Source organism: Sinocyclocheilus anshuiensis, unplaced genomic scaffold, assembly GCF_001515605.1.
Source record: "Sinocyclocheilus anshuiensis isolate Anshui unplaced genomic scaffold, SAMN03320099.WGS_v1.1 scaffold2168, whole genome shotgun sequence".
Classification (NCBI taxonomy): Eukaryota; Metazoa; Chordata; class Actinopteri; order Cypriniformes; family Cyprinidae; genus Sinocyclocheilus; species Sinocyclocheilus anshuiensis.
The window spans coordinates 582162-607163 of record NW_015546037.1 but is presented as its reverse complement, the minus strand read 5'-3'; the positions used below and the strand labels follow the sequence as shown (position 1 = coordinate 607163).

At 35.5% G+C, this 25002-nt stretch overlaps 2 protein-coding genes and 4 non-coding genes across 7 annotated transcripts in view; 2 read left to right on the top strand and 4 right to left on the bottom strand.

Moving 5' to 3' along the window:
* The window catches only part of LOC107698858 (EF-hand domain-containing protein D1-like), an 8840-nt gene extending 2458 nt beyond the window's left edge, over window positions 1–6382 (bottom strand). Inside the window, exons 1-2 of the mRNA XM_016499986.1 lie at window positions 6006–6382; window positions 1351–1498 (exon numbers count right to left, since the gene is read on the bottom strand). Coding sequence (XP_016355472.1) covers window positions 1351–1498; window positions 6006–6301 — 444 coding nt within the window. The 5' untranslated portion in view covers window positions 6302–6382. The remainder of the gene's footprint in view (window positions 1–1350; window positions 1499–6005) is intronic.
* A 3951-nt stretch (window positions 6383–10333) lies between these two features.
* trnap-agg (transfer RNA proline (anticodon AGG)) lies at window positions 10334–10405 on the top strand. The gene has a single exon. It is a non-coding gene; the product is annotated as a tRNA-Pro (tRNA).
* A 225-nt stretch (window positions 10406–10630) lies between these two features.
* trnaw-cca (transfer RNA tryptophan (anticodon CCA)) lies at window positions 10631–10702 on the bottom strand. Its single transcript has one exon. It is a non-coding gene; the product is annotated as a tRNA-Trp (tRNA).
* Window positions 10703–11043: 341 nt separating this feature from the next.
* Window positions 11044–11115, top strand: trnap-ugg (transfer RNA proline (anticodon UGG)). The gene has a single exon. It is a non-coding gene; the product is annotated as a tRNA-Pro (tRNA).
* A 269-nt stretch (window positions 11116–11384) lies between these two features.
* On the bottom strand, window positions 11385–11458 carry trnai-aau (transfer RNA isoleucine (anticodon AAU)). The gene has a single exon. It is a non-coding gene; the product is annotated as a tRNA-Ile (tRNA).
* A 1334-nt stretch (window positions 11459–12792) lies between these two features.
* LOC107698868 (ephexin-1) overlaps window positions 12793–25002 on the bottom strand; it is a 23955-nt gene continuing 11745 nt past the window's right edge. Inside the window, exons 7-15 of one of the 2 annotated variants that reach the window (XM_016500001.1) lie at window positions 23614–23766; window positions 19779–19908; window positions 19587–19661; window positions 17681–17770; window positions 16548–16711; window positions 15669–15827; window positions 15205–15284; window positions 14320–14424; window positions 12793–14069 (exon numbers count right to left, since the gene is read on the bottom strand). In XM_016500001.1, the coding sequence (XP_016355487.1) occupies window positions 13852–14069; window positions 14320–14424; window positions 15205–15284; window positions 15669–15827; window positions 16548–16711; window positions 17681–17770; window positions 19587–19661; window positions 19779–19908; window positions 23614–23766 (1174 nt within the window). In that variant the 3' untranslated portion in view covers window positions 12793–13851. The remainder of the gene's footprint in view (window positions 14070–14319; window positions 14425–15204; window positions 15285–15668; window positions 15828–16547; window positions 16712–17680; window positions 17771–19586; window positions 19662–19778; window positions 19909–23613; window positions 23767–25002) is intronic. The other variant, XM_016500002.1, reaches the window with a different exon arrangement.

The window sequence follows — 25002 nt, the reverse complement described above, 5'->3', positions numbered from 1 at the left end:
ATCTGTGTGTGTGTGTGTGTGTGTGTGTGTGTGTGTGTGTGTGTGTGTGTGTGTGTGTGTGTGTGTAATCTTATCCATGTGGAATGTCTGTCCAATCTGAAGAATGAGAGAGACACCACAGACACACAACAGACTGACTGTACTGAACACACAGCTGCACTGTCACCTGTTTTTGTGTTGGGGGTCACATTTAAAAAACTGATAAGGTGTTTTTGTAGTAAAAACTTTTAAAAAACTGATGTAATTTGTCAAAATATGGGCAAAATTTCAACATTCCATTGTAATTCAGTATAACATATATTTATGTAAAAATTAACCATACTTATTCTGACCTGTGCTTACTAAAATAAATAAAAGAAAAAGTGATCATATAAAACTTTATCATGTTTTAAATGATTACATACTTCTTGATGACAAATTGGAAAAACCTAGTATTTTGAAAGATAGTGGCAAAGATTTGGAAAGATTTAAAATTACAATTAATTAGTATTTTTGAGTGGGCTGAACTTTGATACTTTTTTTAATGTCATCTCATTCATTTTTGTTCTTTGTTTTGGTATATGAACTATTGTTACGTTGAATGATATTTAACTGGGTGTCTTTTGTAAATCATGGTAAAAATATATAATAATCTTCTTTTTTTTTGCTCAGAAAAAAAGTAAAATTTATATAAATAAATTAGTGCTGTCAAACGATTAATCGCATCCAAAATAAAAGTTTTTGTTTACATAATACATGTGTGTGTACTGTGTATATTTATTACGTATATATAAATACACACACATGCATGTATATTTTTAAGAAAAATATGTTACATTTATATATTAAATATATTTATAGATTATATAATTTATATGAATATAAATATATACATGTAAATACATGTAAATATTTTCAAAAATATATTATGTAAACAAAAACTTTTATTTTGGATGCGATTAATCGCGATTAATCGTTTGACAGCACTAAAATAAATCAAATAAAACAAAGCTTTTATTGTTTTTAGGCTTGAAAACCCATTTCGTCTTTGACCCATATACACACTTTAGAACTTAAATATTTATAGAATACTTAATTAATAATAATACTATATATTATTATTATTTTCATTTTAAATTTGTAGTATTTTATATTTGTCAGGTGAAAATCATCTAGTGTGACTAAATGTGAAGCCACATCAGAGCTGTTATCTCTCACAAACGTGCTGTGATCGGATCATCTGAGCAGGTGAGTCTAAAGGGTTTGCATGGAGTGTAATCTCTCAAAAGATTGAATCACTAGATTAAATCAGTCATCAGGGACTATGATAGACTGAACGAAGCTGTAACCGTGAAAAAGACACACACACACCTCTCTGTAACTGAGTTTGCCGTCATAATCTTCATCCACCTCCTTGATCATGTTCTTCAAGCCCAGATGTGTCTGTGGAGCTCCAAGTTTCTCCATCATCAGCTTCAGTTCCATCAGATCAATGAAGCCGTCTTTACCAGAGTCAAATCTACACACAAACACATGTAAAAAATTATTTAAAGGAATAGTTCACCTAAAAGTAAAGTATTGATAACACTCTCTTTGTACTCTTTTTCCATTACGATGACAATTAATTTCATCACAATCAATAAATAAAAATGAGCATTATTAGTAAAACGATTTAAATTTAAATATTTAAATTCAATTAAAATTGAATATTTAAATTTGATGACGTGACACTGAAGACTAGAGTAATAATGCTGAAAATGTAGCTTTGCATCACAAGAATAAATTACATTTTACAAAATATTACAACAGAAAACTAAAATAAATTTTCACAATATTACTGTTTTCACTGTATTTTTGATCAAATAAATGCAGCCTTGGTGAGCTTACGAGACATTTGCTCATTACAAAATCTGACCGACCCCAAACTTTTGAATGCTATATGCTGTTTCAGACCATTTTATCAATGCAAATTGCATTTTAGCATATGTATTACATCAACCTATACTAGCGACACTCAGAAGTGAGATGTTGACATGAAGATTTATCCAGTCTCAGCAGAGGGAGGCCAGCAGAACAGCAGGTGGAGAGTGACGACAGAAACAGCAGGAAAAAGAGATTCTAACAGAGGAGAGTATTTATAGAGTCTCATCCAGCTGTTGCCACACCAACCAGCAAGAACGCGTGCGTGCGTGTGTGTGTGTGTGTGCGAGAGAAAGAGAGAGAGAAGTGTTTGCCTTGAACATCGTGTGAAAGTGAAGAGGCTGAGATTGAAGGAGTGGGCACGTGTTTCTATTTTGGTTCGAGTGATGCTTTTAGAAAGAACTTGCTCATTGTGGCAGAAAAGTACAGGTGAACATCACCTCATCTCTACTTCTCTCCCTCTCCATATAGGTCAAGAAAAGCATGAATGAGATCGCATTTATATTCACCTATACAGCAAAATAGAGAAAGCCAGATTTCACTTCTGAAAAAAGTCACAATAATCTCACATGGTTGTTAGAAGTGATCTCATTATGAAATTTAGCATTATCTGACTTGCTCACCAATGGATCCTCTGCAGTGAATGGGTGCCGTCAGAATGAGAGTCCAAACAGCTGATAAAAACATCACAATAATCCACAAGTAATCCACACCACTCCAGTCCAGCAATTAATGTCTGTGAACTGAAAATCTGTGTTTGTAATAACCTTAAAACCATTTGTTCAGGCTAAAATATGAGTGCACTATCCATAATATTGCTTTCACCATTGAAAAAGTAATCTAGTCTGAATCAGGAGAAAAATATACACAGATCAAGCACTGTTTGCAAGTGAAAACAGTCTAGTTTTAAACAAATATGCTGGTGGATATTAATGTGAGAGACAACAGGAAATTGGACTTTTATGAATTATAATGAATTATGGACTCATATTTTGGCCAGAAACGATGGTTGAGAGTAAAACACCCTAATGATGGATTCGTTTCTTACAAACACACAGCTTTTCACTTCATTTCAGACATTAACTGATGGACTGGAGTGGTGTGAATTACTTGTGGATTATTGTGATGTTTTTATCAGCTGTTTGGACTCTCATTCTGACGGCACCCATTCACCGCAGAGCATCTATTGGTGAACAAGTGATTTTTGGACAAACAATTTCTCAAATGCATTAAATGTTACTAATTATCTAACCTGCAATCCACATTAAATGTATTAAATCAAATCTAACATTTCAGCAAATGTGCATGTTTTTATTTCTCCTAAGGTATTTCAAAGAGAAACATCTGAGACAATGTGAATGTTTATCAGGGTGTTTCATATCTTTGCTCTGAATGGCCGTCTAATCTCATCTCCTTAGCTCATTGTTTCTGAAAGGTCATAAATAGCTCAACCTTCACTGTTAAAGTGCTGCATAAAAGCCAATTTATTAACCATTTCACGCAACATCCTCACTTTCTTTCTTTGTTCGATGCTGTTTTAACAGCCCCCACTAAGACATGCTCACACTTGCCTGCCCTGATTAAAAGACAACTGGGAATCTGCTGACCAGAACAGCAACTGCTTTCAGCAACTGGCAACACACTCCTACACACACGGCCCTGAAATGTGCGTGGATGCATGAAAACACAAACTGCCCTGATGTAATTGCGGGTGCATCGCATGTGTTTGTGTGTGGACGCTCTCTTTGTCCTCTCTGGTTTCCTGCTGTGGTATTTATAGATGCCAAGGCTCAGGGCAGAGATTCAGCAATAGAGCCTGGCATTCAGAGCACTGCAGTCCAGTAACAGATCCCAGATCTGCATAGAACCGCAGATATGCTGAGAACGGCTATTATGAACTACATGAAGCAGCATGAAACAGGTCAGGGTTAACAAGACTGACCTGGTATGTGAGAGAAAGTGAATGAGAGAGAGAGAAAGGGAGAATAACAAACAGAAAGAGGAGGATGAGGTTGGCATATTGGTCCTGCCCTCTGCATGCCGGACACATTCCAGGTCAACAGCCCTCCCTGTGCTAAAGAGGCTTGAATGGAGAAAATAAAGAAATATGCACACTTATACAAAGAAATAATTAGATATTTGATTATAAATACTGTAATACTGTGAAATATTATTTCAATTTAAAACAACTGTTTTCTCTTTGAATATATTTTAAAATCTAATTTATTCCTGTGGTGCAAAGCTGAATTTTCAGCATCATTACTCCAGTCTTCAGTGTCACATGATCCTTCCGAAATCATTCTTATATGCTGATTTGATGCTCAAGAAACATTTTTTTATTATTATTATCAATGTTGGAAACAGTTGAGCAGCTTCATATTTTTGCAAAAACTGTGATATGTTTTTTTTCATGATTTTTTGATGAATAGAAAGTTCAAAAGAAAAGCAAATAGAAATCTTTCCTAACATTCTAAATGTCCTTGCTAAATAAAAGCATTCATTTCTTTAAAAAAAAAATCTATCTATCTATCTATCATCTATCTATCTATCTCTTCAGGGTAGTGTGCTAATTCAGAAGTGTGTAGGTTTGTAAGTTGTGTTTATAAATGTGTTAACTCTGCTTTTGACCCATTTTCCTCTTATATATGACATCTTTTTTCATCTCTGATGAAACTGGGTTGAACTGATCTGAAGTGGGCCAGAGTATGTACTTCTATGACTTGAACAGACACACCTTTCGGTCCTGACGTAACCTAGTCTTATGGGACATCCACACTTTCATATCCTATACAGTTTGGGTTATTTTCCTATAACACAGTATAATCTAATAGACTTGACTGAGCATTACTGTTAATGAAGCAAAGTGCAAAACATTAGAACTATTTTATGTACAGTACAAGAAAACATCTACCTCATCGTAAAGTCTCTGTAAGGCATAAGTAACCTTGGGATCAGCTAAAAACAAATCCGTTAACATGCTTATGTGTGCATAACTCTGGAAAAATCATGACCTGGTAGCAGAGGATGACATGCAGAATCAAAGTCTCTGAGGTGAAACGGCATCAAACACTGGATTGTTTGCCATTTGTTATTATCTGGAGGGTTTTGATGCACTACTAGAGACCCGGTTCTGAATTTGATGGGATTAAATGAATAAGAATATCCAATGATATGATAAAAATGAATGAAGGGATTTTATTTTTTCACAACTCTGCATGTAACCAAAGAGACTCCCTCTCATCATAGACTCCTCCAAGTCCCTGCATTTAAACACACGCACAAACAGACAAAGATGGCATTGTTGCTCATGGCGTGGGTTCCATGGGGACGCAGAGTTTGTGAGTGGACCCTTGTACTGAAATAATGAGGGAAAGCTGGACAATGGCTGTTCAGAGAGAGAGACCCCAGAGCAAAAGATTATTTTGGCACTGTACAAGGATGCTCCGAGAGAGCATTCATGTTCATTTAACATTAGCTTCAGAATCTATTGTTCATTTCTTGGTATTTTACACTCACTATATTTTTGGTAAATAATTCTCCATGTGCATAATTTTATTTATTTTTCAATGCTTTTGCAATATAAATGCACCTGTCACTATAGTTATTTTTTACCTCAATGTTACATTCATATTCATTTTTATTTTCCTCAGTGTTAATTTTTTATTTTATGCACTGCATTGTTTTATATTTTTATACTATCCTAAAACTACCTGTTTACTCCATTCACACTGTTTTACTTACAATTAAATTTTAAACTCAATACACTTTTAATGGAAATAAAGCACAGTAAATAAAATTTAAAATTTAAATTTAATACAATTATTAAGATAAAATAACTATCAAGAAAATAAAAGACAAAAAATCAAAAATAATAAATGAGGGATTTCATTTAAAAGAAGCATCATTCATTCTGATCCAAGAACACAATGATCCCAGAACTCTCTGACGCACACAAGCACACAAACTTCACTCTTAGTTGTTATGACCTAAAATAACTACCAAATACCAGTTAAATGTTTCATTGACTTGGATAAATCTTAATTTAGATAAATATATATGATAACGACAGTGGGTGGGTTTTAAATGGTGTTGATTAATGAACTGACCTCTTGAACATTTTCTCCATGTCTTTGATCTGTTTGCGCGAGAACTCTTTAAACTCGGTGTAGGGGTTGAAAACCTTCATCTGATTGGGTTTCGCTGTGCCGTCGTGGATGTCCAGCCTGCGGGTGAGTTTCTCCGTCAGTTCAGAGCTGGCGTCGCCGTTCATGGCAGTGCTGGGTCTCACCGGCGGCGGCTGCTCTTCGTCCGCTCCTGTCTGCGCCGGAGAGCCGGGTTTGGGGTCACGCTGCTCGGCGTCCAGCCTGCGCTGCAGCTTCCGTGCGAGCTCCTCGGATGACATTGCGACTGTGATGCTCCTCTGCCTCGCACGATCAGCTGTTTCTGAACACTAGTCTCGATTTTGGGAGAGAGGCGGGGCTGCAGAGCACTGAGTCTCTCAAGCCAAGTGAGATTCGTAATGCTGAATTGATAATGTTACAAGATATTTGTATACGCGTTTATTAATAGAACACTGAAAGACTTGGATGTTTTGCATAATGAATTCGTTCAGCTATTAAGGATTCACTGGAGCGTTTTAAAATCAAAATGTAGCTTGAGTTGGCCGGGAATCGAACCCGGGTCATCCGCGCGGCAGCCGAAAATACTTAAAGTGTATTTAGATGAAAAATGATTACACATTCATTTTATGTTATTTGCGGCCGAGGCGGGATTCGAACCTCTAATTGGGTGTATTTTACTCGTCCCGCCTCCCTGGAACTTCCTTCCTTCCTGTTGGCTAGTCAGCGCTCTACACCTATGTGCGGCTGGCCCCGGGTTGGAAGGCAGCTATGCTAACCACTATACCACCAACGCGCTGTGGTACCAAGCGTTTTAGTTTCAAGTAGTTCCCACCACACGGTTTTGACGTTCTGCCTCAGATATGGACTGAATACAATGGGATTTAGCAATTGTATTCATCACACTGAAAATTGAACTGTTATATAAAAATCAAATGCATCGCAAATCAGCATCGACCTGGCGTGCCTATCTATAAAGGCTTGTATGTTACAATGCACCCTTCTAATAATCAATAAAAATAAACAGAAAGTGGCTCAGCTTAACTTCCCTTAACTTTTCCCATTCATTCTCTATGGTAGTGCTTAACACTACGGACGCAATATACTTTTGGCCACACGTAGACTTCATGTCGCTGTTTCATCTTTTCCGTGAAGCCCAGTGTCATCTGTCAATCATTCTCAGTGGAGGAGGGGAGACCCGCTTTACGATCGGAGAGGTAGGCTATTTGTTTACCGAATTGTCAGATAAAAAAAAAAAAACTTGTTTTGGACAACAAATATTTCCAAATATTTCCATGTCTTACAGAGAGCTAAGGAGCTATTTTGGAAAACAAAATATGAGGCGTGATGCTTACTTTGTCTGTAGTCTGGATTTTGCGCAGGAAGCGTTGGTATCGATCCCTCTTTCAGAAGCAACCTTTGCACAACTCCAGCGCTGAACTGACCCTCGTTTGTGAGGCAGTCCAGCGTAAAATGATTAGCACAAACATATAGGACTTTTCAATATATTGCTTTTCCCGTCCAAAAAGACCATAAACTTTGCAGGTAACATCTGAAACAACAATTCATTTACATACACAAATCCTAAAAACTAATCCTGTGTGACTGATACACTTCAAATTGGGTGATTAGAGGATTACTTCAGTGTCTGCCCTACATCTCACAACTGAGCTCTGATAAATACTGCCGTCTATTTGACTATTGTAAATAAGACGTTAAGCTTTTTCCACCACATATTATAAACATGCGCTTTATACAGTAAATATTTTAACTTAAGACAAGACGAACAAAATGCTTGAATATTACCAGGGCAGGAAAATTGTATATTATTGCAAATATTTACTTTGTATATGATTGTCCTGTAGGAATGCAGAGAGGTTCATTCCACCTCTATGTAAAGTGTTTGGACCCAGAATGAAGGCAGACCAGGTGACTCCTCTGCTCCAGGCTTTGGACTTCACCATCACTCTGAACTCCATACCAGAGGAGGAGCTAGAGAGCTTTCTGCCTTTACTCAGCAGTCACACAACTCAGGGTTATACTGATATAACAGCACTGATATCATAATAAACATGACTGTTTAGTAATGCATGTGTGTGATTTTGCAGAAGCTGCTTCATTGCTGCAGTTCCTCTGATCTCCAGCAGGAGGCAGCAGATGCCCTTCTCTCGGCTCTTCATAACAGACTGGACTTCTGCTGCTCTGCTCTGGATTTAACAGACACACAGGAAAACCAAGAACATTTGAAACTAACCAAAAAAGACTGTAGAATGATCTCAGCTGTGCTTCAGAAAACCCAAACTATTGTGAAGCTGAGCTTACAGGACTGAGCTCTCTGATGAGGCCCTGAAACAACTTTGGCCAGTCCTGCCTCAAGTCCAGCTGAGGTAAGACAGCTGACAGACCTCTTCCATTGCTAATATTACATAGTGCATTATTTATCTCCATATCAAATCCCTGTATATTATTCTCACATTCATGTTTGTTGTTTTGTTCTCCTTCCTCTCATCAGCTGTAGTAAAGCTCTGCTGCTGCAGTTTCTGGCTTGTATTAGTAAAGATGGAGCCGAGAGAGGCTCTTTGAGGAGCGCTGAGGCTCTTTCACAGGCTTTGGGAGGAGAGCTGGACCTCAGTCACACTCAGATGGACCCGAGAGCTTGTGAAGAGCTGGCACTGTTTCTGGAATATTCTGAAGGACTGACAGAACTGGTTCTCAGTCACTGCAAACTCACTGATCACTGCATGGAGCCGCTGCTGCCACATCTGCACAAAACCCAGACTCTGGAGTGAGTTACACAGACACGTCAGGAATAGAGAAATATAAAACACAGTATTCAAACTTGTTTACTTCATGTTTATTTCTGTTTAATCTTTTCATCTCATTTCTTCTTGTAGCCTGAGTCACAATAATATCACAGATGAATCAGCAAAGAGCATCCACAGTGTCGTCTGCACTCACAGCAATATTCAGACTGTACGGTAAGTGTGTGTGATCAGTGTTTTACTGGTGTAGGTCTATTAACCCGCTATGAAATTAATGAATATGAAGTTTTAGTGACTAACTAAAAAGATAAATCATTTGTGTCTCATGTTTATAAAGTTATGTGGGTCTGTTGTATTCAATCGAAGTCTCAAGTTTTGTATTCTATAATCTAGAATCATTTAATTACAATAATGCAAATAAATAAATAATACATAAATCAATAAAATTAAGTCTGTGTTTTTGATATCTAAAATGCATGTTTAAAATTACATGTCATATATAAATGACAGTGGTTCATTGTAGAATACATGTTTAGCTTTACTTTACACTTTAATGATTGAACAACTTTGTTATTGCTGATCCTAATTTTTGAGGGATGTAGATGAACTTAACACATCAGTTGATTTGTACATCATTGTGTGGTCAATTTTGTGTTTGCAGACTCTTCGGAAACAAAATCAGTGATAGAAAGCAGTTCATCAGAGACCAGCGATTTGAAATATGGTGAAGATCCTGGGCCGGAACCTGACTGATTTATCATTAAGATGATATTTTGTATTAGGCTTGATACATGACGAAACAAAATGAAATTATATCTTTAATGCAGCACCAGCCTGGTTAATTAGAACCAGATTTATTTAATTTAAATGTTTATTATATTACAAAGTGATGATAATGATTTTTATGTTGCAGTGTATTATGCAATAATTATTTCTTGGGAATGGAATACTAGTATCTTCACTGGCTACCGTTCACCGCTCACATCAAGTTCAAGACATTAAAGTTTGCATACATACTGACCTCTACTCCTGCTGTTAGTGGGTAAGCAACACCTCATGGTACTGTAACAGAGGCACAGTGTCATTTTCCCAAACATTTACAGTGGAATGATCTTCCCAGTCTTACCCGGACATTCAAATGCAGTATTTAAGAAATGGCAAAAAAAAAAAATTTTTTCAGTGAGCACTTAACTGTGGATGTTGCCTGGGGAAAAAAAATATTTCTATGCTTTTGCTTCTAGACAATGTTTAAAACTTTGTATTGTTATCACTTCTGTTATTACCTCCTCAGAATAATTCACTTTGTTATACTCCTGATTTTTAAGTCGCTTTGGTTAAAGCATCAGCTAAATGAATTAAAGTAAACATACTCCAGTACTCAGTCTCTTTTAATGCACCTAATTCAGTTGTAAGAAAGCTGGGGGTGTTATTATGGATATGTTTTTTATTATTATTATTATGGTTGTTTTCATACAGCATGTACAACAGTAAATGTACGCAAATAAACCTTGTTTATCTCTTTATATTCTTGACCAGAGCGGTTTTTTTTTAAGTGGCTCGTTGGTCTAGGGGTATGATTCTCGCTTAGGGTGCGAGAGGTCCCGGGTTCAAATCCCGGACGAGCCCTTATTTTTTTCTCCTTTACGAAATGGTCAATTAAAACAATAATGGTCTAAAATTTCATTTATTTGATTGAAATGTGGATTGTAATTAAGGTAAAACTCCACCGACTTCTGACGCAATTAAATGAACGGCACTGCTGTCAATTGTGTGTAACGGACTGTACCCCGCCAAAATGGTAATATGATTATATGGATAAAACACTTGGGAGCAAAAACCTTACATTTCATGTGACCCCGACGTGATTTGAACACGTAACCTTCTGATCTGGAGTCAGACGCGCTACCGTTGCGCCACGAGGTCGATTACAAATAAGACCTAAATAAAATAAAATTAGCTCACGATAACTGTGATAAATTTGAAATCATTTACGGAAATACAGGTAAGACCTTCAAATGTGAACCTGCGATCTAAACCGCAAATGTATGTGTTCAAGTTCGGCAAGCATTTGTACAAGAGACTGTTAAGTTGCCATTATTTCCGAATAACTATTATTTCGTACATTATTATTATATTATTATATTATATATATTCATATATATAAATGCGAAAATAACTATCTATAAAACAAAGATTTTATAAGACAGTTTTACTCTACTACTTCCTGAAATACTTCAGACATGCAGAAATTGAACAATGTATATGGCTCGTTGGTCTAGGGGTATGATTCTCGCTTTGGGTGCGAGAGGTCCCGGGTTCAAATCCCGGACGAGCCCTATTTTTTTTTATTTTTCAATTGAAAACGTGCTGACGATACGAGGCAAACCATGTAGCTCACCGCAACTGATCTCATTCAGAGATCAAACAAGGTAGAGCAGCATGCGCGTTGAATAGTGAAGGCTAATAAATATTTTCTAGTATCGAACAACAACAACAATATAATATGCATCATATTATTTAAATTAACCAGAATATGCAAATCACTCAAAATATGAATTTACCGGCAATTCACACTATTTGAAATACCACAGTCAAAGAAAACAACTGGCCAGTACGGGTATCGAACCCGCGACCTTGGCGTTATTAGCACCACGCTCTAACCAACTGAGCTAACCGGCCATGAAATTGAAGAAGAAAATATCTGTTGAAGAACTTGTGTCAGAAATCACAGCCGCCAGTCTCTTTAAAATTAGGATATAGCTGCCCATATAAATCTTTAATCGTATTATCGTATAAATATAAACACTATGCAGGTTAATTGGTAACAACAAGCTTTATTTTCTGCAAACTGATAAATACATCAGAAAATGTTAGTAACCCGACCATAAACGCTTTTCTTAATAGGTATCATCTTTAAACGGAGGAAAATGTGAGCTGTAAATCGTCTAAAATGTGATATAGATTAATTAATTCGTTAATGGACTTTTGAGCCACTGATTGATTGCACAAAGTTCACAGCTGCACTTATATTCTCTTACCGCTAGATGTCAGTAGAGCATCTCAACTGAGCTACAATTTCTCAGTACAAAGCTTGACTATAAAGCTAATATGAAGGCATTTTTTGTTTTAATTTGACATCGGACTTTTGCAACTGACGTTTTTCAAATAAATAAATAAATTCAGTGAAATTGTAACTTTGTTACTGTAATTAAAACTTTTTTTTTTGTAAAAAACTTTTATTTGATCTCATAGCCTGATGACAAATCATGCAAATACCTAGTTTTAGGTCAACTTTATTTCCATCTAACAATATTCAAAATTCCTTATCATAGGTCTACAGTGAAAAGAAGTTATTGCAATGCCACCCAGCATGTTTTTACTAGCTGTGACACTTGCTTAGTGTCTCTGTGAGAAATCAGTCATATATTTCCATCTAAAATAGTTTTGTATATAAGCTTCTCTGCTTATCTGGATAAAATCAAGTTTTACCCTACATTTTTTTCCTCACTGAATATCAGTAGGTCACATTAGAGACAGGAGGTCAAAAAAAGGAAGGTCAAAACTTAAAGTGGGCAGAAATGAACATTTCTTACAGAAAGCGGGGGGTTTGTCATTTATTAGATGAGGTGAGACGGAGATGACAAGGTCTCAACATTCAAGATTTATTTTCATTAACAATAAATTATCTTTTTACAAAATGAAATAGGACAATTATTTGGCAACGACTCTTTACCACGTTTGAACATGAGAGGTCTTCATATGAACATGCACACAACGATACAAACACCTACTCCAGCCGAGCAGCAAGACTCATCTCTCATGGAAGTTACATCTCTTGGAAAAGATTGGTAAACCGTGTCCAAACCAGATTCAACTAATAAAATGACAAAAGCATCTATTCTTTGTAAATGGATGTTTTTGACCTAAAAACCAATGGAAAAAAAATGATCCACAAAAAAAAAAAAAATTTCTCCTGTGGTTCACAAAAGAAAATATGGTAGGTTTGGAACAACATGAGGGAATTTTTTTTTTTTTAATTTTGGGGTGAATCTCCCTTAAAGACAGTTCACATCAGCCATCTTGTTAGAAGCTATTTCTTATTCAATTGCATCTCATATTTGCTATATTTATATATTTTACGTGTACTTATGGACCCAAATCTATTAAAAAAAAAATATATATATATAAATTGTTTGTGCATCCAAACAAACAGGTGATTCAAAAATGTGATTAGTTAATATTAAACTTCATTACGGCTCATCATTGAGCATTTTCGCTTTTAGTATGGACAAATGGCTTGTTGCTGGAAAGTTACCATGTTGCATCTGGTTAGGACACGGTTGTTAGACTGGTTTAACAACATTACTCTCTTGTGTGTAGTGTGTTTGTGTAGGAAAACATTGTTTAATGTGTATGTGATTGTTCATACACTTTCATGCAGCACGTGCAAAAAAACGCCTCAGTGTTCTTCATCTGCATTTTTTACCTCCATGTTCCCCAAAGAATCGCATTCAAAATGCCATATATGTGCATTTGATTAACTTTGTTCATTTTCTCTCACTTATTTTCGTTTTGTTCTTCATGTGGATGGGAGGAGGATGAGCTCCATACGGTACAGTACATCCTCTTTGTCCTCAGAGGTTAGTTTAAAAACACAAACCTGTAATGTCAGTAAGGTGTGACCATGCACATTAATACATTCCTTTTCCAGAGAAGCATTACGACTTTACAAAAGTCCTGATGTAGCGTTTATTTTCCTTCACCTCATATGCGTCAGAAAAGTGGTCCCCGTGTGTGACTGCAAAAGTTGAAATCCTTCATGCTAACAGCGTGTTAGGACTGTATGGAAGCAGCGATTCAAAAACACAAGTGCTTATAGTGCAAGAGCTCTTCCACGACCCTGTCGAGTCCTCAGTGTGACGCCGGACATGTATTCAATAAAACACTGGACACAGAATGACTATCGGTCCGCCGCGACATCTAGGGGGCGCCGCTTCCGGGTTACCGGGTCAGGAATTAGGAGAACGTAGGATGGTTGTGGTGGTTTTGCGATGTCATTTCTTGTTCTTTATCTACAGGTCGGTCCAGGTGGGAGTGTATTGGGGGCTTTTGGCTGGGCGGCGCCCCCTGGAGGCAGCTCTGGACCCCTGCGCTCCTTCCTGAGCCTGCTGGATCCGCTGACACTCTTTAAGGTTCTGAGCCCGAACTTCTGCGCTCTTGATCCTCTCCACCACGCGGATGGGGAACCAGCCTCGCTCGCCGTCATGCAACCTTTCACCCAACATCCAGCCTGAGGGCGAGAGACGGATATGCCAAAAACAGGAAGGACGTGTCACAAAAATAGTAAAACAGAACAGATGAAAGGAAGCAACATAGTGAGAGAGACACGTTTATACAAATGACAGCAGATGATGCAGAAATGAAAGACAAAGACCGGGTCTAGACAAAAACAGCAAAGTCTGATGAAGTTGGATGGCTTATTGCAAGTCTTTCATTTAAGGCAAACACTGTCTTTTGTCGATGCATTTGTGATCTCTTACCATCATCGGTACACTCCAGAATGTGCAGCACATCAGCCATTTCTACAGAGAGCTCATCAGGTTCCTGAGAGGAGTACGACTGGATACACTGAACCTGTGCAGAATCTGACATGCACCAGAAAAACAATAAATCATACTGCACACAGATACAAAGAAACTCACTAATTCAAGTCAAGAAAGTAAAATGAAATTAAATTAAATTAAATTTATTACATTATTTATTTAATAAATTAATGTAATCAAAACAAAATTATATTATTAGAAAATTTAAATATTACAAATTGTATTATATTAATTTTAATAGTATTTGCAATATTTCTTTTTTTATATGTAACATTTATTTTAATTTTTCAATATTATAATATTTAATTATTTTTACTTACAATATTAAAATAATCTAATATATAACAAATAAACATAAATATTTATTCGATTCTTTTATATTGTTATAAATAAAATAAGCATTATATGCTATATTACTTACTGTATAATATTAGAAAAAAATATATTAATATTATTTATTATATATATTTTATTTTTTTTATAAAATGTAATAATAAAATAGCCTTTCATGTCACTTATTTATTGGGACAGGAAGAAATAGGACAGTAAAAGATGATAAATAAAGAACGAACGGGACTGAGAAATGGGATTTTGAATCAATTACAGAGCTAACTAGTATGATGACAGAAATGGAAACTGTGTCATTATGACAAATAGAGATGGGATTTATCTTGTCTGATTCAGACACCAGACGTACCCCATTTTTACATTTAGCAGCTTGAGCTTTTATCCAAACCAATGTGCATTCAAGAGTTTATTTCAAATCAAACGCATGGCATAGAGCCATGCTACATAGGGTGTGCATGCATGCATGTGATGTACCTGGTTGGTGAGCGCTGGTCGAGAGGAATCTCGTACGGCGGTTTGGAGTCAAAGCGTATATCCAGCGCAGTTTATCACTTCTGTAAACATTCATAGAGCCATTAGTGCACAAAGCAAACATGTACTGTGATCTCTGTGATAATGGCTTAGGACTGCGTTCTCACATGCTTTCGGTTATTATTAGAAAATTTAAATATTACAAATTGTATTATATTAATTTTAATAGTATTTGCAATATTTCTTTTTTTATATGTAACATTTATTTTAATTTTTCAATATTATAATATTTAATTATTTTTACTTACAATATTAAAATAATCTAATATATAACAAATAAACATATTAGAGTCAAAGCGTATATCCAGCGCAGTTTATCACTTCTGTAAACATTCATAGAGCCATTAGTGCACAAAGCAAACATGTACTGTGATCTCTGTGATAATGGCTTAGGACTGCGTTCTCACATGCTTTCGGTCTTGAGCATGTAGCTGACTTCTCTGTCCTCCTGGTTCTCCAGCAGTTTCAGCACAAACGCACAGGCCAGCATCTGCCCCTGATCCTCCAGGTCTTCAGTCCTCAGCATGGAGCGACTGCAGGAGTCCAGAACCTGGTACTTCTCTCCACTGAATATTTTTTTTAGCAAAAACAATCATAATACAATGGAGAGTGAGACTAGTGAGTAAATATCAGTCAAGTACATTATTCAGACAACATTTAGCCATTTTGACCTATTTTAGCATTCATCTTTCAACAATCAATATCAACAAATCATTACTGGACAACAAAATATTTCTTTTTTTTTTATTTTTGAGTAATTTTTTTTAGTCCTATTCACACTAAGAACAATAACTAGATTAATGTCCACACTAACAGACAATCTCACTGTTTTGAGTGGATTCTAAAATTAAATACACTTTAACTCATAACAAATTAAAACAAAATTAAATATTTTTATTATAATTTCTAACAATTAATTAAAATATTATAGTATTTTTAAATGTACTTAAAATAACATATTTAATATGGTATTATTTACTGTAGTTTTTATTTTACAATATTATAAATAAAATGTATTTTATTTATTATTATAATTATTTCATTTATAATAGTTAGAGTTATATTTATTATTAAACTGAATTTCATCATAATGATATAAATAAATATTTTTCATATTATTTATTTTTACATCACTTAGTATATAATATTACAAATTAAAAATATTATATAATATACTATTATATCATTTATTTTATAATATGATTGTCCACACCAACAGACGACATCATTGTGTTTATTATAAGCGACCGATGACATCGTGAAGTGCAGCTGATGATGTCACAGACCTGGAGCTGCGTTTGGTGATGAGCAGCAGGTTATTGAACAGGAACAGGTAGATGGGGTGGTAGAGCTTGCGGCTGCGCATGGTCCTGGTGCTCTTGGGCCCGGACATCTGCTGCACCTCACCCTTCTTCAGGAGCCAGCGAGAGTGAGAAATCACCGGCACTGACTGCAAACAAGAGAACACAACTGCACTTTATAAAGATCAGGGTGGTAAGAGTTTCATTCTGATACCCAAGTAAAGACTTCTTGAAAAGGATAGTTCACACAAAAATGTACTCATATTATAAGCCTCAAAAAAGGAGATATTTAACAGAATGTTCACACTGCTCATTTTTATAGAATGAAAATGCATGGCAATGAATTCAAGATGTGTTTTTTTATATTATATATATGTATTAATAAACCAAATGCCATTGATTCTCATATGTATCATAATTGAATGAGATACATCAAGTTTGAGTCAACAAATGCAAATAAGAGCTAGAAACTATTTTTAGCGCACAATGACTTAAATTTTATTGTGTTAATCACATATAGCTATTACCATATTTTCCGCAAATATGTTGCATCTGAATAGTTAAACTGGGGCAAGATTTGCATTGTTATGCATTGCTGAGAGAAAAAATGCATTGGTGTATGAGTCACATTTTATGATTACATTCTGAAATAATGCTAAATACTGGTACATAAAACAAAACACTTACATTAGAAACACTACACTGAAAAAAAATTGGTGTAGGATTTAATTAGAAATAATTTTCACTCAATCGCTACTAAATTTCACAAGTAATTACAAAGAAACAGCAAATAACATTGAGTTACTAAAGAAAAAGTATTTTATTGTAAAATATACTCCAATCTTTGTTTTTTTACACCTTGGAAATTTATTTATTTTATTTACAGTGTATTAACATATTTTATGGCTTTTGCAGTCACCAGTCCCTGTTTAATCTCATGTTTGGAAAAGAGCAGCTTTAACGGTCTTCTAAACATCTCCTTCTGTGTTCAATAAAAGAAAATAAGTCACACGGTTTGGAAATACATAAATAAATGATATTTTTGGGTGAACTGTTCCTTTAAGTACAGTAGAAGAGTGCGTTGGGGTTATGGCACAACATCTTTAGTCTTTCAGTACCTTCGACTTGAATTCAAGTGTTTTCTCGATGCTGATCAGCTCTTGAGTGCGACTCATCTTCCTCACTCCTTCATTGCACTCCTTCACAATCTGAGAGACACAAACATACACCCACATCTGCATTAATATCCTGACATGTGGGGATTTCCCATTCACTTCTATTTGAATAAGAGCTAATTATAAGCACTCTACACTAACCCACATAGACACCCTAACCTTGAAATACAACTTTAGGCATTTTTAGATACAAATTAGACCATTATTAAAGCAGCACTATGTAACTTTTTCTGTGTTCAAAATTTGTAAAATGTATATAATGAGCGAGTACATCATGAATTCATCTTCCAAACCGCGTTTTTGTCTTATTCCGAATCACTACGGTACACTTATAATAAGTACTTATATTTGGACTATTGTAGCCTGGTCGGGTCGTCACCGCTGCGGAGTAACACATACCTGCGTGAATCGCCATAGACATAAACTTAGAGAAGTAGCTCCGGTTGGAATGTTCTTCCGCGGGATGTGTGCAGTTCTGTTTATTAACCACTAAACCCAATTTTAAACTGATTTCCTTGTAGGAACGTCTCCAGTTCATCAGGTTTTACTATTCCCTCAGAAATTTTGTCATCACAATTAGAAAAACATACTCCCACACACAAGAACAAGGACTAAATTATACTTTTTGAGTTTCACTTCAACTTGGAGTTCAAGTATCGGCTGTTTGTTTACCAGACGTTTAACAAATCTTTATAAATGAGCAAACTGCAGATGACCTCTGGGACATAAACTTTGCCTTGTGGTCTTCGGAGTCAGTGTTTACCGAGACCCACTGTAGTGTCTTGATTGTGTTAATAATCAGAATCATACATTTGAGCACTAAAAACATTTTGCATCTTCAGCGAATTCATAAAATAGAAAGTGTTGTGAAGTCACATACAAAACAACCACACCAAAATGTAATCAGTTATCTGTACACATTATGTATTTCTATTTACTGTATGCTATTTAATGCACTAGTGTTAAATGATGCACTTTTTGTTGTTAAAGGGGTCATATGATGCAATTTAAATGTTACCTTTCTCTTTTCTGACTCACGTAAGTACGTTTTCATTTAAAGGATTTGCCACTGATGATTCAAACGCGAGTTTTGGGCAGTAGAGTAGCACTTGTTGTTTGTCATTTCTCCGATCACAAATGCAGACAGAGTTTTATGTTTACGCGGCGTGATGCAATGCAACGCAACGCGTAAAAAGACATTATAAGTCATTATAATCAGTAATTATGTTCAGACCGATGAGCTTTGTAAAAATCGACGCGTTTCAGAAAGGCGGGGCATAGAGGAGAAAAAATAATGTACAGTATGTGGAAAATAATGTTGTTTTTTTTTACTTTAAACCTTATAAACACATTTCATTACACCAAATACACAAAAGAATGTTCTTTTTAGCAGCATCATATGACCCCTTTAAATATTTTCCAAAAGCATATAGTGGTAAATTAATATAGTGGTGATGTATTTCCTGTCAACAACCACAACAAACCACCACACGGATACATTTAGGTAAAGTGATTGTTGCCATAACAGCAAATAATTTGAGTCTGAGGACTTGAATAGCAGTTGAATCACAATTACGTTAATTCCAACATGACGTGAATGCTGCAATAATCGCTTTAAAATGTTTAAAGAAAATAATTAAGAACAAAAGCAGCATTCCACCTCACAACTGTTAAAGTCAGCGACAAGAGGTGTGGCGCGTTAACCTTGGTAACAGGAACAACAGTGTAAAACGTGCTTGACAGGTGAAAGTCCAGAGACAATGAGACTTACTAATAACAAGACTCATTACCACACCCTGGAATCAAAACACACACACACACACACACACACACACACACACACACTTACCCTTTCCAACTCTTGATGAGCTAATATTGCAGTCTTTTCGCTCTCTGAATTTTCCTCCACCTTCTTCAGAATATTCTGGAACAAAAAAGAAGCAGTTTTGCTAAAGAAAGATTTAACTAATTCGAAGACATTTGATTGGTTTACTCATTCCCTACACAAGTTACTCAAGACTTCTAATTGGCTGACGCTCACCTGAACAAGTAGTTTGAGTCGTGTGATTCGCTGGAAAGGGAGGATGAGGAAGGAGGTAAACGAGAGGCCCTTCACTTTCGGCTGCTTCTCCAAAATGGATATATTCTCTCGGAAAATAGCATTTTCTTGTCTGAAAAACACATACAGACATTTATGTACAAGTGTGTTAATGCAAATATAGCCTGTAATTTTAAAACAAAGAGGCAGCGATAGGCAAGCTACACAAAAAGTAGCTAACTAAAATACACACTACTCTATAGAAAAAAGAGAGAGTAAGATAGTATGCATATATGAGACAAGTAAAGTTACCTATCCAAGCTGCAAACAAGCACATCATCATGATAATAATGCACAATGTTTGTCCCTTAAACCTTGATTTACTAAAAAGAAGTGACTCAAATCATTCTTTCCCGATTCACTGAAAAGAACGGATTCAAAAGATTTTTGAATCAGATTCTAAACAGCCGACCGACTATACAGCCAGTACAAACATCTGTACTGCTGAAACAATAATGTTAATTAATGTTACTTAGTTACTTTTTTCTACTTGGATGCATTATTATTTTCGTTTCACACTACTTTTACATCATGTGGTTTGTTGTGGAAAGGTGTGTTCACCTTCTCCTGGCACACAACATTTAATTGCTGTCAGATAAAAATCTGCTTTGCATATTGCTGTTAGATTATAAAATGTCATAATCATAAATCTTGACATGGAGATTAAACCACATTTACAGTCCATAACCAAAAGTAAAACCACAACGGAGTTGGAAATGGTTATGGTTTATGGCACTAACCAGGTGAAACTCAACACAGATCAGATATTCATATGCAGATTGTGTACTTTATCTCTCAAAAATAATTTGCATAAATGCACATTTCAATTTCAGTCAGTGTCATGTTCAATGGCCTGAGGCAGAGTGATATGAGCATACTACTTACTGAGTACTGTTTACTGCCTACTATATTAAAAACAAACCCTCAAGTGTGGCATTTTTTAATTTCATTGTGAATAAAAGTCTAAACTTATGGCAGTCCAATCAAATAATGAGTAACTAAAGAGTTTTTTAAAAATCGTTACATTATTTTCCTTCTGATTCTTTCATCACACATCAAATGGAAGGTCAAGTAGGACACACGTTGCATTGTGGGATACATTATTCTGTGTAGTGTGCTTCTAATCTATTTTGCCAAAATTACTAGATAATTTCTGCATACAGAAACTTTGGATAGTGTGAATAGCATAGTATGACTAGCATTTTAGTATGATATTACATGCATATCCTAAAAATTAACAGATTTTTGACAAATATGTGCAGTTTAGCCTTTTTCCCAGCAGGTGGCCTATGAGGAAAGCGGCTTAGAATGAAGTTTAGCAATGCACAAGAGAAATGAGTTTGGATAGCAGCTTATTCTTCCTTTATGCTGTTTAAAGATAAAAATAGTTTTAATTGTTATGAATATAAATATAATTAGTATTCAGCAAGATGCCTCTAGGACAACACAATTAACTACTTGAAATGAACTTAGGTCACAAAGCAGAAAGACGGTTTATGAGGTTAGAGTTTATCTTTATGAACCTGTGTGTCTTAAAAACAACAAAACATGCTTGTTTCTGATGCACAACCCAGCTGTTGTTATGAACGTAATGCACACACACTCACAGAGTGGCTTTAACCCTAACATTAACAGGAATGGAAAGCACTGAAACTCCTCAGGCCGATGCGCAGAAAGTCCCAAGAGCTTTACACGCTCACAAACACACACAAATGAAAGCACCTACACAAACCCTTACACAACACATCAGAAGCCAGCGAGGACTGAAGCCTCAGGCTAGAATCCAGGCAGACAGCTGGTCTGTGGAGACACTGAACATGCATGCCAGACTGGTCGATTTACACAACAAATGCACACTACTGTCCCTCCCTGTCCTGAAAATACAGTCATTGTACACACCCACAATCAATAACACTCAGGCAAAGCTATCGTATGACTTCTGATTTATGTTGCGTTAAAACACTTTCACGCAATCAATAATCCAGCTTTTGAGCTCTATACAAGAAAATACAGGCTTGGGACAGCATGAGGGCAAGTATATGGTCACACGATCACTTTAATAAATGTAAAGTGTCATGGAATTTCACTAAGCGAAGGAAGCGTGGGAAGACTGCAGGTGACACATTGATGCATTGCTGTTGTTGTTCCTTGCATGAGCCACCAGTCAAGTCAAGTCACTGAGTCACATTTAATTACAGGAGTCATCACGTACAACGTCACGCGTTTCGGTTACGACACAAACAAGGAAATACTCTTATATTCTAAAGCTTATTACGCACGAAGACAAAGAAAGCATTTCGGACCAGAATTAATCTGCATGGTAGTTCAGTTGTTCACCAGCCAAATCTAGCTGGTTGATCAGCATGGTGAAGCTGGTTGACCAAGCAACGCTTTTCAACCAAAGATAAACTGGTAACATTTTACAATAAGGTCTCGTATGTTAACACTATTTAATGCATGAACTATCATGAACTAACAATGAAAACTATTTTTACAGCATTAATTAACCTTTGTCGATGTTAGTTATTAAAAACGTTCATGTTAGTTCATACTACATTAACTTTTCATTGAAATAATGTATTAGTAACTGTTGAACTTTTAACTATTAAGAATAATAAATGCTATATAAGTATTGTTCGTTAACTAATATGCTTAATTAATGTTAACAAACGAAACCTTATTGTAAAGTGTTACAGATTAACTCAATTTTAACTAATAGATATAACCATACTTTCACTAGTTGATTAGTCATAGTACGATTAAGACAATTGTTTTTGCATTACAAGCATTAACTATGCACTAATTTAGCAGAAAATTCCAAAATGGCAATTTAAAGGGGTCATATGATGAGATTTAAATGTTTCCTTTCTCTTTGGAGTGTTACAAGCTCTTGGTGCATAAAGAAGATCTGTAAAGTTGCAAAGACTAAAGTCTCAAATCCAAAGAGATATTCTTTATAAAAGTTAAGAGTCAGCCACGCCTACCTAAAACGGCTCGTTCTAACACGCCCCCACATGTCTACGTCAAGATGTGGGAAGATTTGCATAACGCCGCCCAAATGTTCATGCAAAGAAAGAAGGCGTAACTTTTATTCTCGCTGTAGTATTGTTGTTGCCGCTGCCGCCATGTCGTGAAGGCGCTGTGTGTTTCGTTGTGAAAGCGAAACTACTTAGTTTGGCCTTCCAAAAGAGGACGATATCCGCTTCGTCATGCCTGGAGCTGATCCGTGCTGGTCGCTGAGGAAATACATCAACTTTGCGCTGTGGATCACCGGATCAGCTTTCACTGTGGACGAAGCGGAGTCCAGCCCGGGGTCGTCACATGTGGTTGCCGCAAGCCCGCCGGCCGAACGACGAAACATCAAATAATGTTATTTTTAGCAACATCATATGACCCCTTTAAACATTGAATGAAGTCATTTTCTAAATTCTTGTTTCATTAGAGTTACAGAGAGAACAAAAAATACTGTCAACAGCTTAAAAAAATGCTTTTTACCAAGATTTTTGGGAATAAATTGTTATATAAATCAGTCTCCAACCTTTCTAACCTTCAGGATAAACATTGCAATAAATTGTATATGTAAGTGCTACTGAAGTGCATGAGAAAAAACTCTTTAAGAAAATGTCCTTTAAATATATGTATTGTAACTGAAATCTACTAACTGAAAATAAACACTGTTTTTTGGATGTTTTCTAAACACTATTCTTAAAGACGACACATAATGTAAGCAAAATAGCCCAAAATCTCAAAATAGGTAAAAGGTAAGAAATTTTCTTACAGTATCCGTCGGTAGTTCTTCTCCTGGTACGCCTGGTTGATGACGTAGCTGATGAAGACTTGGAAGTGGTTAACAGCGTGAAAATGAACGATGTCGCACACGTCTGAGATCAGGATGGACTCTTCGATCCTGTGCTCCAGATCCATGAGGAACCTGAGGAAAATATGAGGTCATCGCCGTTAGACATCAAGATTATGGCTGTGTGACATTTTGTATATGCAATTAAGACATGTAGTTCAATGGCATTGGGGAAAGTACATACTGTTTACGTTTGTATGTACTGTAAGTGTTAGCATCTAGTTAAATATATGCACATTAAACAAACTAAACCGAAAAAGCTTGCATGGGCAATAACTTCGAAGATCCACTAGCTTTAGTATACATCTAGCCAATTTTGTTTAGTGCCACTAGTGATGCAGAAACTAAACATTTCTCTTTCCAGAAACTTTAGCTTGAGCTCATTAGCTTAGCTGTGCACCAACAATACAAACACATCTTATGTAAGAAATAAACTCAAATCAATCTTGTAATCCAATGTTCTTCACTGTTCGAGAGCAGGTTTGGAAGGGCCGAGCTCCTCCTGACTCATGCGCATGAATCATCGCATTAGTGGGTGGATTTGCATGCTATAAAGCTACTGAATCAAATCACACCAACACTTTAATTTTAGCCTGTGGGCAATAATGGGTATCAGGGTGAAGGGGAGGAGGTTTCACTTCTGAAATATGATTGAAGCAAGATTATGTGAAGTTTATTAATATTAACCGTTATGTGAGACAAAAGTTTAAACTACATAAAAAAAATTTGAAGACTAATTATTGGATTAGTAAAGGCAGATGACATAATATGTGACTACACATAGAAAAAGCAACTATTTAAAAAAAAAATGTATTTAAAAAATATATTTAAAATATAAATGAGTAAACTAATAAATAATAATTAATTAATAATAAATACATTACTAATATTTAAAATATATATATTTTAGAAAATATTATAAATACATTTTCTCCTGGCGATATTTTTTTATATATGTAAATTTTATTTTTTAAATGCATCTTGGATATATTTGTTTTATTTGAAATACTTATTTATATAAAATGTATCTTTACAATATATTTTGAACATGTTTTTTTATTTAAAAATATATAAATTGATACAAATGTAAAAAAAATATATATTGATACCTTTTTAGAAAATATTAAGAATATTTTTTTCTAATTTCTACTGATTGGCTGTGTTGTATATTTATATAAAATTAATTTAAAAATATATATTTTGGACATATTTTGATTTACGTTATTAAATATATTCAAAACATATATTTAAGAAATTAACATATTTTCCTAATTTCAATTAATATGTCTTAAGCTGTTTTTTTTTTTTTGG